This window comes from Caloenas nicobarica, chromosome 5, assembly GCF_036013445.1.
Source record: "Caloenas nicobarica isolate bCalNic1 chromosome 5, bCalNic1.hap1, whole genome shotgun sequence".
Classification (NCBI taxonomy): domain Eukaryota; kingdom Metazoa; phylum Chordata; class Aves; order Columbiformes; family Columbidae; genus Caloenas; species Caloenas nicobarica.
Window position 1 is genome coordinate 2,267,895 of NC_088249.1, and position 18,252 is coordinate 2,286,146.

At 44.5% G+C, this 18,252-nt stretch overlaps 1 protein-coding gene across 3 annotated transcripts in view; it reads left to right on the plus strand.

Annotated features, from left to right (window-relative positions):
• Positions 1-18,252, plus strand: part of SLC35F4 (solute carrier family 35 member F4) — a 132,098-nt gene that overhangs the window by 96,378 nt on the left and 17,468 nt on the right. For 2 of the 3 annotated variants that reach the window (XM_065636429.1, XM_065636430.1), the window contains exon 2: positions 14,860-15,048. The exons of the other annotated variant lie outside the window; for it this stretch is intronic. In XM_065636429.1, coding sequence (XP_065492501.1) covers positions 14,860-15,048 — 189 coding nt within the window. The remainder of the gene's footprint in view (positions 1-14,859; positions 15,049-18,252) is intronic. 3 annotated transcript variants of the gene reach the window in all.

Consider the following 18,252-nt stretch of genomic DNA (forward strand, 5'->3'; position numbering starts at 1 on the left):
CAGAAAAACATCCAGCACCAGCCATAGCCGAGGGTTTACTATAGTACTCGGGACCAAAAGCGATGCAGACCAAAGGCGGAGTGAGCGTGTGAGTGGGAGAGCAATTTCGAAGGATGAAGAAACATTCGGCAAGAGTGGCACCGTTACCATCTTACAATGTTCCTGAATTAAATTCACCTGTGCCAGACGGTAAATTCTTTTTTTTCCTGTATATCTAACCCTAGGCAGGAATTTACTTTGCTCCTGCTCTGTTCCATGCAAAGTAATCTGAATGTGTGTGTGTGTATGCGTAGGTGTATTTTTAAAGTAACTAATTATTGGATAGCGTTTTTAGCACTTTAATATCATCTAGGAAAAGTACAGTTAAATTTTTATTGCTTGTATTCAACTGCTGTGTGAATGATTTCTGATGAAGAAACTGCTGTTGAAATGTGAACAACTGATAAAGTTGTTGTACTTCAATTCTGGCTCTTAAAATGATGTGAAATTAGGTCTGCATAATGTTATCCAATTTTCTTTAGTATTTTAATATTGTGCACTAGATTTATCTTTTTTTTTTTTGCTTTAAAGATAGAGGCACCAACTTTTTTGTGCTTGCTGTCCCTCAGCTTGAGATAGCAATTGTTCCCTTAAACTGCTTTCCTCCTCCGCTTATTTTTAGAAGTGTCGGCTCTAAAGCAATTCCTTAATACAAAAACCACAAGGCAGAAATTGTGCAATCTGTTGCGTGCTCTCGATCGGACATGAGAGCCTCATTCCTTGCAGAGCGCATCGCGACTTCACATCACACTTTAGTGTCAACTGGGAATGTGGTGATGTTGTCCAGCATGAGAGATGACTGCACTGGTAGCTGTGATGCAGATATAAAGCTCGGCATGCCGAAAAAATACAGCGGGTATATGTGCGGTATAAATCAAAGGTGGAGAGGCAAGCTTTCTAAAAATATTCCTAATGTTCACGTTTTTGTTTTAAATGTCTGTGGAAATCCCAGGCTTTGACTGCACTGTTGCAGGTTTATTATATTCAGCGTCAAATGTTTTAAAGAGCTGAGTGGTACTTTCTGAAGTTGTTTTCTGCCAGAAACGGACTCTTTTCCCACCAGATGTGGTACATTGTTGAGAACACCCGAGCCGTAAAATTGCAAGGTGTGTGCTGTCTCTGGTTTGAGCTTTGTTATGCCAACCAGCAATGAAAATGTGATTCCTCTCGGTGAGTTACATTCAGTGCTACATCCAGGATAAAAACAAAGTGAGAGCCACGGTGCAGTGCTTGTCAGCAGAGTGTGACTTCCAGTTCTTCGATCTGCCTGGGTCAGACTGGCTTAAATTACAAACGGGGCTGGGTTTTGATACAGCAGGCAATAATTTGTGTCATTTTCCTTCGGAGCGTATGTGTGATATTGAGTATTCTGCAGGCATGGTGGTTACCTGGTGTTTCTTTCTGGAGGGGAAAAATGCCTTAAAGAAAGTTGAAGGAGCTGATGGACCTGCCTGCTGATGTCAGTCCATCGCCGTTGCACAGCACCAGATTTTAGGATGCACGGAATTGTAACTCGGACAGTCGCCTGCTGTTAAAGCAGCGGCGTTGCGGCCGGGTGCGCTGGCTTGCTGTGCTGGTTAACGGGGTGATTTGCTGCCCTTTATTACCTGAGAGCTCCTAGCACAGCCCGGGCTTGTGTCACGCCAGGCGGTGAATGCAGAGGACGAGAGACCGTCCCTACCCCGTAGGGTCTAAGACAACTCATAAGTCGCCGTCGCCTCCAACGTAACCACTCCAAGTGCTGTCAGGCGCTTCTGTTCCGTCCGGTCTTAACCTCCTCCCCATGCTGGGCTGCAGCAGCAGCGTCAAATATTGCACTGCTGTTTCTTTAGGCAGGGAAAATCCAGTCGTGGTAGGAAGAAAGAGCAACAGACTGGAAGTGACTACATGACAGCACTTGTCAGATCCGACAGGCTGAAAATGGAAAGGTTCTTGCTGGGGACGAAGCCGGCCAAGCTGAACTAATACTGGACCCATACATTAAATGTGAGTGTTTGCAGCCAGTTTTACAGATCAGCTAAGGTTTTAGCAGGGATTCCCGAAGAATCCTAATGGGGTAGGGCAACCAGCTTCCCAAGAGCACTGGTCCTGTCCCCCGCTTTCCTTCCCAGACGTGGGGAGGGCACATGGAACAGATGCCGCAGCGTCTTGGGCTCTGGGCGGAGAGCAGGGACCAGCGCGCTCCATGTTGGCATTTCAAGCACTTGAGGTTTGTGGCTTCCTAGAAATCTTCTGGTAGAATCACAGAAACTGCTGGCTCCCGGGTGGTGGAGTGAAATCCAAGCAGAAAGACTCCTTCAGTAGTAAAGAGGCACCCAGATGTTTGCAGATCACCACACAGAAAGCACTTCTCACGTGGAAAGAAATGGAGCAGGGACAGCTGCTGAGGAAGGCTGGCACATGGTCTGTGTGGTTCTGGGAGATCACAGAGTCACGAGATGTGAGAGATCGGAAGGGACCTCGAAAGCTCACCCAGTGCAATCCCCCCGCCGGAGCAGGAACACCCAGATGAGGTTACACAGAAGGTGTCCAGGCGGGTTGGAATGTCTGCAGAGAAGGAGACTCCACAACCTCCCTGGGCAGCCTGGGCCAGGCTCTGGCACCCTCACCATGAAGAAGTTTCTTCTCATAGTTAAGTGGAACCTCCTGTGTTCCAGTTTGCACCCATTGCCCCTTGTCTTACCATTGGTTGTCACCGAGAAGAGCCTGGCTCCATCCTCCTGACACTCACCCTTTCCATATTGATCACCATTAGTGAGGTCACCCCTCAGTCTCCTCTTCTCCAGCTCCAGAGCCCCAGCTCCTCAGCCTTTCCTCACACGGGAGATGCTCCACTCCCTTCAGCATCTTGGTGGCTGCGCTGGACTCTCTCCAGCAGTTCCCTGTCCTTCTGGAACTGAGGGGCCCAGAACTGGACACAATATTCCAGATGCGGTCTCACCAGGGCAGAGCAGAGGGGCAGGAGAACCTCTCTGACCTACTGACCACCCCCTTCTAATCCCCCCCAGGTCCCATTGGCCTTCCTGGCCACAAGGGCCCAGTGCTGGCTCATGGTCATCCTGCTGTCCCCAGGACCCCCAGGTCCCTTTCCCCTACACTGCTGTCTAATAGGTCATTCCCCAACCTGTACTGGAACCTGGAGATGTGAGGTGTGTATTGAGGTGAGACCCACAACCACCGAGTACTTTTCAGAACGTGCCTTCGTTTTGGTCTGGCCAGCTCTCCCAGCCCAGCACGGCATCGGCTACAGCCACAGGGCTCTATGTAGGTGAGTGCCTGAGACGGGTGGGTTGTATGGACACCATGAGGACGATACTTATCCCAAATGCGCCATCGTGGAAAGGCAGAGGTGAGACCCGTCGGAGGTATTGCCCCAGTGGCAGTGGAGAAAACAGATGGAAGTGTCTCCTGGGGTTACAAAATGCAGCAATACAGTGATAAATAGAATCATAGAATCATTTTGATTGGAAGAGACCCTCAAGATCATCAAGCCCAACCGTTAACCTAACACGGTCCTAACCATCTCCCTAAGAACCTCATCTACTCCTGTTTTAAACCCCTCCAGGGATGGTGATTCAACCACTTCCCAAGGGAACCTGTTCCAATGCCTGAAAACCCCCTTCAGTGAAGACATTTTTCCTAATACACAATGTAAATCTCGCCTGGTGCAACTTGAGGCCATTTCCTCTTGTCCTATCACTTATTCCTTGGGAGAAGAGACCAACACCCTTCATGCTACAACCTCCTTTCAGGCAGTTGTAAAGAGCAAGAACGTCTCCCCTTAGTCTCCTTGTCTGTTTTTTGCCCCAACTGCTTATCTGTAAAATGTTCTTTTAACTCTTCCTCAAATGTGCTTAATTAGGCTCTAAGGCAAGGATATTAAAGCATGTGCTTAATTCATGTACCACGCTGCTGCGACAGACACTGAGCCTGAGACCGTCAGGTTTGGACTCATGCCGATGCATCTCAATGTAACCATCGGTAAGTACTAAGAAAGTTGTCTGAGCTTCCAGGAGTCAGCAGGAGAGGTGGACACCTCCGAGAGGTGATTCATCTCCTAAGGCTGATGTCTGAGGGAGCTGGAATGAATCACTCTCTGGAGACACCCATCGAACAGGAGAGGCGATAGTTTGTGTAGGAGATAAATACAAGCGGTTTGATATTGAGCTGTGTGTCAGTGTGCTGGCTGCTTTTACGCGCGGATCTTCGCAGACCCATGAACCAGCTGTTGCAGTGTTTCTTGGAAGTAGAAGTGATATTGTAATTATTTAATAATGAGATGCATATGAGTGCTTTCTGCAGTGTCTTGGGTCTAAACTCCATTCACAACAACTTTATGTCAAAGCAACCGCATGTCTTTCATTGAAGCTGCTCTTGATTTACTGCAGTGAAAATAAAAATGAGAGTTTAATTGAGAATGTCCATTTCTTTTTGGAAATGTCACTCAATTTTAGCAATAACAAGATTCACTTTCAAAGGAAGCTTTATAGAGATTCATAACATTTTATTTTGGAGTAAAGTATATAAACAGTGAACCTATTGGAGGTTCATCTGGTATAATTTATTACAAAGTTTGTAACAGAGGTTTTCTTTAACAGGATGATGTGCAGCTTTGCATGAAGTGATTTGTGTTTATCTATTGCTCAGTCAGTGCTGAAGTGCTGAAAAGCAAGTTTGATCCCAGGCCAATGAATCCTGTGACTGGCTTGAGTTGATGTCAGGTCAAGCATATCCGGGGAAAAAAAAGTCGTGTAGATCTTTGGCAGCAGAGGATATCCCTTGAGATGTGTGTTCAAGGAGCTCATTCAGAAGTTGTTATTGACGTGATCTCATAGGGACTCTTTATCACAGAATCATAGAATCACAGAACAGTTTGGTTTGGAAGGGAACTTCAAGTCTCATCTAGTCCAATCACCTGCCATGAGCAGGGACACCTGCACCAGCTCAGGTTGCTCAGAGCCCCGTCCAGCCTGGCCTGGGATGTCTCCAGGGATGGTTCAGCCACCACCTCTCTGGCCAACCTGGGCCAGGCTCTCACCACCCTCAGGGCCAACCATTTCTTCCTCGTGTCTGGCCCGAATCTCCCCGCTTTAGTTTAAAACCATCACCCCTTGTCCTATCACAACAGGCCCTGCTAAAAAGTCTGTCCCCATCTTTCTTACAGGCCCCTTTTAAGTACCGAAAGGCCACACTAAGGTCTCCCCGGAGCTTCTCTTCTCCAGCTGAACAGCCCAGCTCTCTCAGCCTGTCCTCCCAGCAGAGCTGTTCCAGCCTCGGGTCATTCCTGGGGCTCCTCTGGCCCCTCTCCAGCAGGTCCATGTCTGTGCTGAGGCCCCAGAGCTGGCCCAGCACTGCAGGGGGGGCTCACCGAGCGGGGCAGAGGGGCAGAGTCACCTCCCTCCACCTGCTGCCCACGGGGCTGGGGACGCAGCCCAAGATACCATTGGCTTCTGGGCTGCAAGCGCACGTTGCTGGCTCATGTCCCATCTTTCACCCACCACCAAGTCCTTAAAATAACGTCCTTGCTCTGGAGCTGCAATAAGGGGACAAAGGCTTCTAAGTCTTGTGATCTGGAGTTGTTGGCTGGCCCGGGCTTAGCTTGACTGGTCCATGGGCTGCAAGACAATCCTCTGGATGCCTCTTCCCTGCCCTCTTCCTCCTCTGCAGCACCAGGGCAGCTTGGCTTGGCTTTCCCCAGCAGCACCTAGCCAAAAAGTTGCCTTTTAGGACATTCATGGTATGGAGGGAGTCTTAGAATTTTTGGCGCAACTTCTTTGGGAGTTGCATAGGTAGTGGAGGGAGCGTATTTGTGTGCCTGGTCTTGTCTTTCCCCAGCTTTGTTCTAGATACAGTGTCCAGGTGGGCAAGGAAGGAGCGACAAGCAGAGGTTCTTTGCAAGGGAAGAGTTCTGCCCTGAACGAGATGTTCATACCCTGCCTGGAGGTCAGTGTTTTCTAACTCCGGAGCTGTCCCACCTAAGTATGAGATTTTGACACTGTGTGTGTTTGTTTTGCTAACAACTTTTTAACGTTGCTAGCAATGTTTTCCGACAGGGGAATTCAGTCCAAAATATTCCCCTCCAAATGAGTATTTTAATTTATTTTTGTAGATTAATATAGATTATTTTGCGTAGAAGTTTTGATTTCAACATACTTCATTTGCAGCACTTCCTTCTAAATTCCTTCTACTCTGAATATATTATGTCACACGCAGTAACTTTAAAATAAATGTAGCCAGTGTGTTTCAAAACACATCACTGCTCTCTCCAGATGCCAGTTCCACCACTACAGATGTTCTCAAATAAAGTTTTTTCTAAGATTTTTTCTGGCAGCCCCACACAGGTGCTGGTGCATTATTTTTTTGTGTCAAATCAATAGAATTTCTCATCAGGGCTTAAACAGGCAGTGATAAATTTGAATAATGCTGAAATGAGAATGGGGGGAAAAAAGTCATCTTCGCTTAAAGTAAGGAGGAAAATAAGCCAGGGAAGAAATATTTCTATGATTTTAATTATATTTTCAGTAAAATTTAAAAGGATGAACAAGCGGAACAAAGATTTGATTTGGGTTTTTTAATAATTGTGTTTTGAGCAAGGGTCTTGATCCAGAGCAATGCAAAGAGGAGCCTTTTATTATTTATTTATTATTATTTATTAATTATTTTATTATTTATTATTACTCACTGCATGAGTAGATACCTTTGTGCAACTTGTTTAGCAACTATTTCTCACTGTCCTTATCTGCAAAAGGTGAATAATGGTGTATATATCTACCCATATGACCTGGCTGTATTCAGCATAAATGGAAGCTCCTTGTCTCTTCAATATGTGTGTTAAATCTCAGCATGATTATTACTGCTACTACTTCTAACAATAATGTGGGACATTTGCATGTCCTTGGTGTACAGATCTTACCATTTTTCCATTCCAAGCACAGACAGTGTGTACAAATGCTACACCTTGCCTTGCTGGGGCCTTTCACAGACCTTGAACCTTGTATGAACAGATGTCACTGATGTTCTGACCGCAGATTTCATCTGACAGATCATATGAAGCACAGGGACAGTAGCATGATGTAACTTCCATATTGGCAGTGCAGTCCAAAACCATCTGCTCTGTGGCAACCGAAGAATCTAGGAGCACATACATATTGTGAGTGCTGGGAGCAAGTGCAATCCCAGGTTGCTTTCACAACAGAGGTGGGCTGTACACAGATGGTCCTGCCCAATTCCAGTAGTTTTAATTAAATTCTGGATTCCTTAAGTTGCCAGATCTCATAGTGTTATAGATGCAGATGCACTCATCTCCTTCTCCTTAGCTCTTTTTATTTGTTTTGCTCAAAACCGAGCTATGGTTTTGGAGTTGGCAGAGCTGGGCTCATCTTTTCTCTTTGACTTAATGATGCATCACTGGTCTATCTGGGTATTGCCAGGTTTTCTTCCTATGTATATGTTGCTTTAGATTGTTGTGCTTCTGCTCTAGATCTTAGTTGTAAGTGGTATCAAGGTCCATGGCCTTCTTGTTCATCAGTCTGGATGTTAAATCAGGAGAAGTTAGCACCTTGGGCCACGTCCCAACACCGTGGCCATCAGAAAGGGCTGGAAGGTGACGTCAGGAAGTTACTTGTGTCATCCTACCTCTAAGGCAGAGTCAGATACACCTTGGCCATCCCCACAGGTCTCTCTGTCTCTGTTGTGAGACCATTTTTAAGGCACTTAATGGTCACTGTGGTCAGAGCTTTCCTTCATTCAGACTGGAACTGCTCATCTGGAAGGGTAATTAGGTGCAAGGGTATAGAGTGGCATGTCCCTTGATCAGGCGCTAATTTAGTTATAGGATGTGAAATTTAGGTTGTTTACTACCTCTGGTGCCTGTTCACTTTATAGCAAGGATAGGAGGACACGTGGAAGTTGTTGAGATTTCTAATTGTGAGTGAAGTTGCTGTCTGCTGATCTGAAGTGAACGGCTGTGTGCAGACACCGAAGGGATAATTGGCAGAAATTGCTGATGGTTGTCACTGTTAAACTACAACAGAAATATCTGCTTTTTTGCTTTCTGTTCTTGACAATAGTTAATCATAGTACAAGAGAAATGCTGTACACCATCACTGAGTCATTTGTTTTTCATTAAAATCTGAAAATCTTGTTTTCCCCTAGGACAAAAAAAAAATATGTTGTAACCTTCTCATCCTCTGCAAACACACAAACTTCTAAAACAAGCAAGTAGTAAATGAGCAAGGCTTCACTCTGAGCAGGCATACGTGCATAGTTCTAATACACAGACCACAGCAGTGTCTCGGAAGGATGTGGTTTAAAAGGAGAACATTGTCTCCAAACATCTGAGACATGGCAAAATGGTTTTTCTTCACTGAACAAGAGATGCTTATTCCTCAAACCTGTGGAGCACGCTGTCTGCAAAGACACACTCCCTGTTTTTTGCTTGGGTTTAGTAAATGTAATTACGGCTTCATGTCCTGAGTCAAACTGCTGGTTCTGAACTCATTAAAAGTTGGGGAGAGCTCACCCTTGGATTTTAACTTCCCAGGTCAGCTATTACCTTCAGGCACTACAGCGTATGCCCAGAACAGCTTTGCTGATTGCACTGAGTTGCTGTGGGTTTACAGCAGTGTAAGGAAAGGCAGGATTTGATTTTAAAGACAGTCACTTTGGCTGAAATAAAATAAGCTATGGACCTAACTCACTGATGGATTGATGGTGTTGGATAGCCCTGCCCCCAGTTGAGTGCGAAGAGTAGCAAACAATCCATTTAAAGCCATGACTAATCCAACCTAATGAGGTTTTATTGTTGTCAAATGGACAGAATAAGCTCCCTTCACCTCTACCAGTAGCAGTGCAACTCAGTCCCCTTTCCCGCGGGGTCGTATGCATCTGATATTTCCCTGGCCACAAAATTCACGTCATCTTCTCCTTACTGCGTGACACTAAAGCTGGAATTAAGTCTCCAGCCCCCACGATGGTGAACTGATTCTTATCCACGTGAGCCTGTGCACAGGCTGCGGGAAACAATAGGCTTGTGATGTGTGAGCGAGCCCGTCATCACCGCGGATGCTCGCTCCTCGCAGGTAACGTCGCAGGGTAAAGGAAATGTTGTCAATTCTTCCACCGGGGCCCGATTTAGCAGGAACATTCGATTGACGTACATGCTGCATAACACCAGGCTGGCTTCTACCTCCGTCCATCTGGCAAAACCCGGCGATTGTTTCCGCGGCAGTGGTATGAGGGCATCATGTTGACAATGCAAAAGCAATGACATACTAGGAGCTGAGATTTTGAGGACACAGTAGAGTAAGCATATTTTAATATCGAACGAGTAAGATAGATTGTAGATGCCTTGATTGACTTTTTGGAAAAGTTGGTCTCTCTCCAAAGCGCAGTGGTAGCCACAGGTGACCACCACTCTTCAGGGCTTTGTGAACATGATACGAAGAAACTGTCCAGCTCACTTGCATCACGTATTTAATAATTGATTTAGTTGTGTAATCAAAAAAAAGATGTATTTTGGCGCATACCAGCAAGCCAGGTGTTGCTGTCTCTAAATAAGCCAACACTTCATGTTGGTAGTCCAGGCTCATGAATGCAGGGATGGCTTTTGGAAGGGAGTTGAATTACCTGTTTGAGAGGCTCTAAATTTCCAGCAAGGCAGTTGGTTAAAAAATAAAAGAAAAAGAAAAAATCAGTTCTGTGAAGGCCTGGCCATAAAAATTACTTCCAGGGCTGCATTTTCATGTTGCATTGATTATTTTACTGTGGGACCTGGGTCTTCTCTGCTGCCTTGTGCCTCTGTACAGAGTCTTGGTGTTATCTGCACCTACCAGAAGAAGAAAAAGCAACTTCTCGGAAGATGCGGAGATTCTGATTTGATGAATACAAAGGTTTAAAAACGGCATCTTCAATGGTTTAGCAGAAGTCTTCATCCAGAAGACCTGTCAGTGACCGTGGCTTCATTCCACGGAGGGATCATTCTGGAGGATGGAAGGAGGACGCTCTCCTCTGGGAGGCTGCGGTTCCTCAGCCCTCCTTTCCACCCTAAGGGAGAACGGTGACCTCTCCTTTGGCCCGATTCAGTGTCAGTGCTCAGGAAGGGGCCCACGTGAGTACAAATTCCTTTGCCTGTTCAGAGCCTATGGCAAGAGACGTGGGGCTGAGAATATACTGCAGCATAGGGCTCTTGTTTCTTCAGGGGAAAGACTGGTTTTCATGCAGCACCTTTTTTTTCTATAAGGGGGGGTCCAGTCAGTCCATTTAATCGATTTTTAGTAATAACTTTGAGACCAGAAAAGTCCCAACTGAAACTGCATGGGGGGTATTTTGTATTCTAAACACTGCTGTCACATGCTAAATATGTCATATAGATGTAAATAATCTGAAAATAATTGGGTTTGAACCTCAAAGCTTAATCCCTTCTCTCCAAGCCCCCTGCAGAACAGGAGTGATTTGTCCAGCTGAGGCGAGGGCGTGTTTTCTCACTGTGTGTGAAATCTGTGTATGAACTAAAAAGGAGCAAGATAAGGTATCGCATCTTTCAGAGGATTAAGGGAGCTGCTCAGAGGTTGCAGCTGGCGGGTGGAAATGGCTCAGGACAAGGCACAGGCTGCTGGTTACTGGTTTGCCTGGACACGGCGGTAGCAGCTCGTGGTGGCTCCTCTCCTCCCGTATTCAAGAACGTGAAAAGGCGTGGAATTTGGTGATATTAATCATGTGCTCTAGGGTAGTCACAAGCATAATTAGCTTGCTAAATTGAAGTATGCTGGAATAAGTATATAATAATTAATTCAAGACAAGGACGGACTTTGTTTATTATAGAAGCATGTGGAAAGCTGCAAGTTCTCCTTGCCGGTTTCCCTTTGGTCTTCATGTGCAGAGAATGGCTTTACTTCCTATACTGTAAAGCGTCCACACTTGCAAGGCAAGGAAAAGGCTTTGTTGAAACCTAATAATAAACTAAAAATAATCTTAAAAAATGGGAAATAGCAGGGATTTGTTTTTATCCAATGATGAAAAGTCATCCAGATGGATTTGGCTCATTAAGACATGCTTGATGCAATCGCTTGTGGTCCTTTCCAGTTCTCCCTTCCTTCCTTTGTCAATCCCATGGGACTGAGTGTTGCTTTGACACTCGATTATAAGCTCCAAGTAATCAAGGAACATTTTTAGCAGTGAGATCTGGCAGTCTGGCAAGTTTGGTTTTTTTCCTATTTGTTAGGTTTTTTTCCCAGTCTCTTCCAGTAACATTCCCTTAAAATATCAAATGATGCCCAAACCGCAGATTCATTCTCAGCCTGGGATTCATCTATGCTAAAACCACAGACCACGTTCATGGAGTTGACTCTGTCACTCTACTAGAAACTGGATGAGCCTTCTGTCCACAGTGAGTTACCAGTATCTGTTGCAACCTCTTACGTCAAGTAGTCAGGTTGAAGGAAGGTCAAGTAAAGCCGTCAGGTGAAAAGTTCCACCCAGCGTAAACGTCTCTGCTCAGGATGGTTGTCCTTCTCAGGGACACGGGGAGATGCAGATAGTTCCAGGGCACTATTTTTCTCATCCTAAGGTTGGCATCTAAAATAAGTCACTCCAGCTCCTCCTTTGCTCTGGAGATGTATTATGGTACCTTCTTTGTGCATAGTTGCTTTTCCATTTGCACATGGCAAGTTGTAGCAGCACCCTGCTGTTGTCCTCTCTGGAGAGGACATGGTGTCACTGCCTAAACCCATGAGGTCTCCACGTGTGGGATTTGTGCGATGTGTAGAATTCACATGGTGTGAATTTTGGGGTTGTCTTATGAAGGGACATGATTTGGATTCAATGATCCAATTGTGGGTCCCTTCCGACTTGGAACATTCTATGATTCTACGATGATTTGTGAAGGTATAAAGTTCAACGGGAGATGCTACTTTTTGATTTTTTCGGGCCTTAGTGGATCCCTGCTTGATCGCTGATGATTGCTGCGTGAGACAACCAAAGTTACATGAGTTCTGCCTTCCCTTCCTCTCATGTGGGGCAGCTTTGCACACGTGCAAGGTTTCATTGCCGTTCTGTGCAAATGGTGATTTGTTGTCCTTGCTACTGGGACCAGGTTTGGATAAGTTAGGCCAGCATATATCTATTCACCTTCCCTGAGAAAGTATATCCTTAAAATATGTTCAGTTTCAGTAGCATTAGATGGCCCAGGCTTTCTAGCTGTAACAATGAAATATTGATAAATTGCTGTACTATCTGATTGCTTTCAAGCAGAAGGAAGATTTCAATAAATCAAGCAGTGACTTTTGATTAAATGCAATCTCTTGAATTGCTGTTCTAATCTCAACTGCTGAGTTTCTCAGTGTACAGGGAAAGACTGGTGCTGCTTTATTGTAGCAGATATAAATAACTCAGAGCTCTTTTTGCATGTGAGGAAAAATAGGTTTCCTTGAAATTTTGGTTGTGGATGATCTGCTAGATGCCTGCCGAGTGCAATGTGCATCTTGATCTTGTTCTAGATTATATCTGAATTGAGATGTAGCATGCCTTTCAACTTAGTGAAATCTCTTTAAATGATGCATATCAAAGTGAGTAGTGATTTGGGTCAAGGCACCTTGGTGGCTGATTCTCAGAGGACAAGCAGTGAGAAAGTCCTTTCTGAAAATAAAACTTCTTTAAGTTGCGGACCTGAAAAATTTTAAGTGCCTTTTTGAATATTTAACCCCCAAAGTACTGGTTGTCTGAACCTCGTGCAGGCTGGAACTAGCTTTTGGCGGTCAAATAAAGGCGTAATGTCTTTATTTATGCTTGTGGAGAGAATGGCCAAAGGCTGCCATTTCTAATGTACTTTTCAGCCTCTGAGTGACTTGCAAGATGTTTACAGTCTTATGAAATAGGTAGTGTTTTCCTTGTTTGACAAGTGAGAAAAGTAACGCTTGGAGTTATGAGTAGAACAAAGTCACGAGGGGAGTTGTATGGTTATTAGATTATTATTTTCTCCATTAAAAAGTACATATATAAAGTTGAATTACGTTTTAAGGGTTTGAAAACACCCAGTAGGCTCTAAAAAGCTCTGCAGAGAGTAAAGCTCACCAAAAAATGAGGGGAGACAATACATTGTTTAAAGTTCATATAGGTCTTAATTTTTCAAAGTTGACTTTTCTGGGTCTACAGTCACAGACTGTGAGTTGTATACTGCATTGATAGGATTTGTAGGACTATGTGGCAAGGTGCCACCTAGACTTGGATGTCCCCTTGTGTCAAAGTTCCCTTATACTGGTCAGAGGAGAAAGGGAAGAGCATCTTTGAGAAGGATCATCTCTGGGGGCTTAGCTACTCGTTCAGTCACTTGTCTACTTGGTGGTTAAAAACTACCCTTGGAGGCTCTAAATAAGCAGAGAGGGTTTTTCTGTATGATACCATATTCTATACATCTCTTTATTTGTGATTTTTTTTATTATAGTTAGACCTGGTGCACCAAACGTGGCTTTAACTTCATGGAAGGTCATATGAACCCTATAGCTTCCTCTGGCAAAAGAGTGTTGACTTGATTCATGGAATCTCTTCAATCTTGAATACAGTCCTTGCTTTAGAGTATACTTTTATGTTGCTGTTTGGCATGGAGTTATTTGCACAAAGTGTACGGGAACAGCTCATGTTGCAGCAAGGAATGTTGCCCTCTGAGAAGTTTGCTCTATTTGTTGCACATTTGACACCTTGCACATAGGTTTTGTGTCTATTTTTGTATTCTTTTCAATGGGAAGTAGGTGTGATTGTCAAACTAAATCCTTCCGAATCATGGCAAGGTCAGTGGCTACTCTGGGTACATGTGGGTGCCGTAAGTTTAGGTAAGATGGTCACCAGTTGAAGCAGCAGCTGCAGAACAAGCGGTGGGTGATGTCAACTGCCCACGAACACACATTTATACTTACCAAGATGGCCTGTCATCTTGCCTTTCTGACTGAGAAGAGGATTTTCTTGTGCTGCTCAGGCGTTCACCTCTTAAACAGTCACCTTCAATAAATTATGTGCAGGTTCACTCTGCCAGATTCTACCACTGCGCTCTTTTCGGTTGTTTGCTGGTTCTTCATCCCATCGTTCAAGCTCTTAGTTGTAGAATGTGGTGTCCTTCTTACTGGCAAACCTTTCGCCTGGTGCCACTGGTATTTCTGGGACCTGGGTCTTCTCTGCTGCCTTGTGCCTCTGTACAGCGTCTTGGTGTTATCTGCACCTACCAGAAGAAGAAAAAGCAACTTCTCGGAAGATGTGGGGATTCTGATTTGGTGAATACAAAGGCTTAAAACTGGCATCTTCAATGGTTTAGCAGAAGTCTTCATCCAGAAGACCTGTCAGTGACCGTGGCTTTGTTCCATACAAGAGTCTGAAGGACATTCTGGAGGATGGAAGGAGGATGCTCTCCTCTGGGAGGCTGCGGTTCCTCAGCCCTCCTTTCCACCCTAAGGGAGAATGGTGACCTCTCCTTTGGCCCGATTCAGTGTCAGTGCTCAGGAAGGGGCCCACGTGAGTACAAATTCCTTTGCCTGTTCAGAGCCTATGGCAAGAGACGTGGGGCTGAGAATATACTGCAGCATAGGGCTCTTGTTTCTTCAGGGGAAAGACTGGTTTTCATGCAGCACCTTTTTTTTTCTATAAGGGGGGAGAGAGTTAAGTATTTATTTACTTATTTACTTTATTCTGACCAGAGCTGAAACCTTGATTTTTGCAGTATGCTTCCTTTTCCTCCCGCTGAATTGTTTGCACGCGTTTCACTGACAGGGTGTTTGAAAGCCCCGCTTTCCTCCAGGGACTTTACAGCCAAAACTGATGCAAACTCTTTCTTCTCAGGTGCCTCACGATCATCTGTCATCCAATGCAAGCCAGGAGGCAACTGCCCCAGCAGACACAGAGGCATGACTAGGCAGCTCTCCCCTCTATCTGTTGCTGAAGATTCTGCTGCTCCCATTCTTGAGCTGCAGAATCGAAGTCCCTCGGGAATCTGTCGGCACAGCAGAGTCGAGAGGCAGAGCAGATCAGGTAGGCACAACCAGCCGCATCCCCGGCCCCACAGCATGCCTGCGAAAGGCCTCCTTCTCGTCTGTCTTTGGAAAAGATGGGGCAGAGTCCCGAGCGTGTTGACGTTGGTGAAAAGTCCTTCCCGTACCTGGGTGCAAACTGGGGTTAGGCGGGAAGGAAGCGAGGACGGGAGGAAAAGGCCTCCGTAGGAACATGTGATGTGGTAGATCGCTGAGAAGTTAGAAGGCCAGTATGCACAGAAGATCTTGAAAGGATGATTAGCGTTAGCACGCAAATTACTTTTTACAAAGTGGTTATGTTTCTTCAGCTTCAGCCTGGCCAGAGACCAGGACCTTTAAGAGCCAGCCATGTTCCTTCTCAAAGACAATGACAATCTCAGCTCATACCGTGGACGGTCTCGTGAAGAGGAAGAGAAGGAGCAACAGGTGGAAGGATACCTAGGGAAGACCATCGCAGTTCAGATCACTGATCCGCTGCACATCAGGGCTTCCATCAGGAATATGTCACCCGCTTTACTGCAGCAGTTTAGCTCAAAGGAACCTGTAGATATGGCGAACACGGGCTTCCTCACCATGATGTCCATCCATCACCAGCAGGGATGGGATGGGAACAGTTACAATGTGCAACCACAGGCCTTTGAGTCTGCAGAATTGTACTGTTGAGGAGAGAGCCGTTAGATGACTGGAATTATTTAACTGTCCAAGTTCTGGGGAAGACTGTCTCTGTAGATATGGTGAGCGAAAAGGGGAGGAAGAACAGGTTGGATCTCCCTTGCACACTGGAACTGTGGGAGATGAACCTTCCTCTTGTCACTCCAGCACCGATGGCAGCAAGTCCGCCGCTTTCTTCTTGTGTTGGAGGATGGAGGGATCTCATCCTCTAGGAGTACTCTCTGGATGGAAGGCCTCAGAAAAATGTTAGAGGTGATTATTGCTGCAAAGAGTGGATGATACAGCATTTTGCGGTAAAGGTCATACCTCAGATACCAGAAAACCAATTTATTCTCATTTTCGCAGATATGAGGCTGAAATAACTGTGCATGCTGGCTCTAGGATACATCCAAAATCAGAATCCATCCTCTCTAAGAAAATACTTTAGTCCCCTTGAGAGAAGAGCAGTGCCTTGACATCATGCTCTTCTAAACATTTATTTTGCATTTTTTAATTTCCCTTTTTATCCTGATTTTCACTTCCTCATCAGTGAGGTCTGAGTAGGACTGACCTGACAGGTAAGTGAACAAATATTAAGAATATTATTTTCTAGGCTGTAGTTGCCAGAAGAAAAGCTGTAGGTTTTGGTTTTCCTCATCTCTCTCTTCTGAAAAACGAAAGCAAAAGGATTTTCTGTCATTGTCTTGTCACAGAGACATCACAAGCAAGAATTATATTATAGACAGTAGGACTGCGCAGGGGTATTTCTGCCTCTCAACACAGTTTGCCATTGACCAGTGTCATCTCCGTGTGCCACCTGCAGTGTCATCTCCATCCTTTCCCTGTCCTTTCATCCTTGTCGAGTTCTCAGATTGCTTCTGTGCTCTTGACAGGGTAAAGCTGTTGGTTATTTTTTTTTTCAGACTGAACTGTTTTCTGCCACCTTGCTATCTGTAAAATACTGTCTGCCAACCACTTTGGCTGATCAATTTGTTTTCTCTTCATTAGCAAATCATTTGCTGTCAGACACAAGTGCTACTTTCTAGCTCTGTCCAGCCCCAACTTCGTGACTTGGAAATCCTCAAACCTGTTTAGTTTTAATTGTGTGTCTGCTTGCCATGTGCCTTTGAGTTCAAGCCCTGCGATTATTTTTAAAGGTATTTCTTATCTTGTCCTTTTGATTCTTTGGCCACGATTTAGGTGTGCACATTCCGTGGATTTTGAAAGCAACAAGCTACTGTGACACTTTGTCCGGGGATCCGTCTCAGTCTCACTTAAATTAAACGTAAATATCTCATCTAGGTTGACATAAGCACCTCCAGTGGATTTAGATATATTATATATGAGGATGAAATCAGGTACCTTCTCACCACGCCTGTCCATTATCATTAAATATAAAGGGGCCCTAGACAATATGTTCAGTCTGAATACACAATTATTTGCTAACTACATTACATGGGATTAATCCTACCCATTAAGTGCTTAGGAAAGCTCCCCACTGTACATTTAATCAGGCTAAAACTTCCATAGGTCTTTGAATCCAAGGTAGGACTTGCAACAAGATTATATTTCTGTGCCTTTCCTTAGCATTCAAACCTGGGACTGTAAAATCCAAATCAAATGCTAATGTTAATGTCATGCATAGTAACAGCAATTACATAGTTAATTTGGTAACTGAGAAATCGAAAGCAGGGATAAAGGTGCTTTAGTCTTGTATCACTGTACAATTATTTTAATTGTTAGCTGAAGAAGGACTAATTGCATGGTACTTTTGCTTAGCAGGAAAACCTGCAAGTGTATGTTACATAATGTGTTCTTTTTAAGCCATTCTAACTTGCAAATAATCTGTAATTTACCTTTTAATAGAAGATGTCAGTCATTATTAGTACCACAAAAATATCTATTTTCTCTCAGCAGCCAAAGATAGTGCTAAAACGCCTGCCTTTTCAGACCTGTATCTGATTATCCTTTGCATGTTTCTAATAAACCTGTAATTTTATTTAAATTCCTGATTTACTACTAAACAGTGGAGCCACTGAATACTAATTATTTTTAGGAAAAAAACACAACATGCAATTACAGAAAGCTCCATGTCCTGGTTAGGAAAATTCATGATTGCAAATGCGCTCCTTGCTATGATGTATCAGGTTTTAGATGTAATGTTGGTCTAAAGTAATAACTTGGAACCTCAGTCTGACATTTCTTTATGGCTGTAGCAGAAACAGTAATATAAAATGAAAGTAAACCTGGGTCTGAAGGGGTAGCTTTTTCACATTTAAGTTGAATATAGGACAGCATATGCTCTCACTGCAGTGGGTCTATAGCTCCTTTTCCATCAAAAATTATAGTATATTGTTTCTTATATGTCTCACATCGTGTGTTGACGCGACTGGTAATTGGTAGTAATAGTTAAGAATAGCCGCAGGTCATGATTTTTAGAGGAATTCCTGTTTCTGTTATTAAACTGATGTGAAATGGGGTAAATGGTTGGAGTTCGGTGGCGCCACTTGACCTCGTGTCACCGTGTTACTGCTCCGCAGCGTCCAGCACGGTC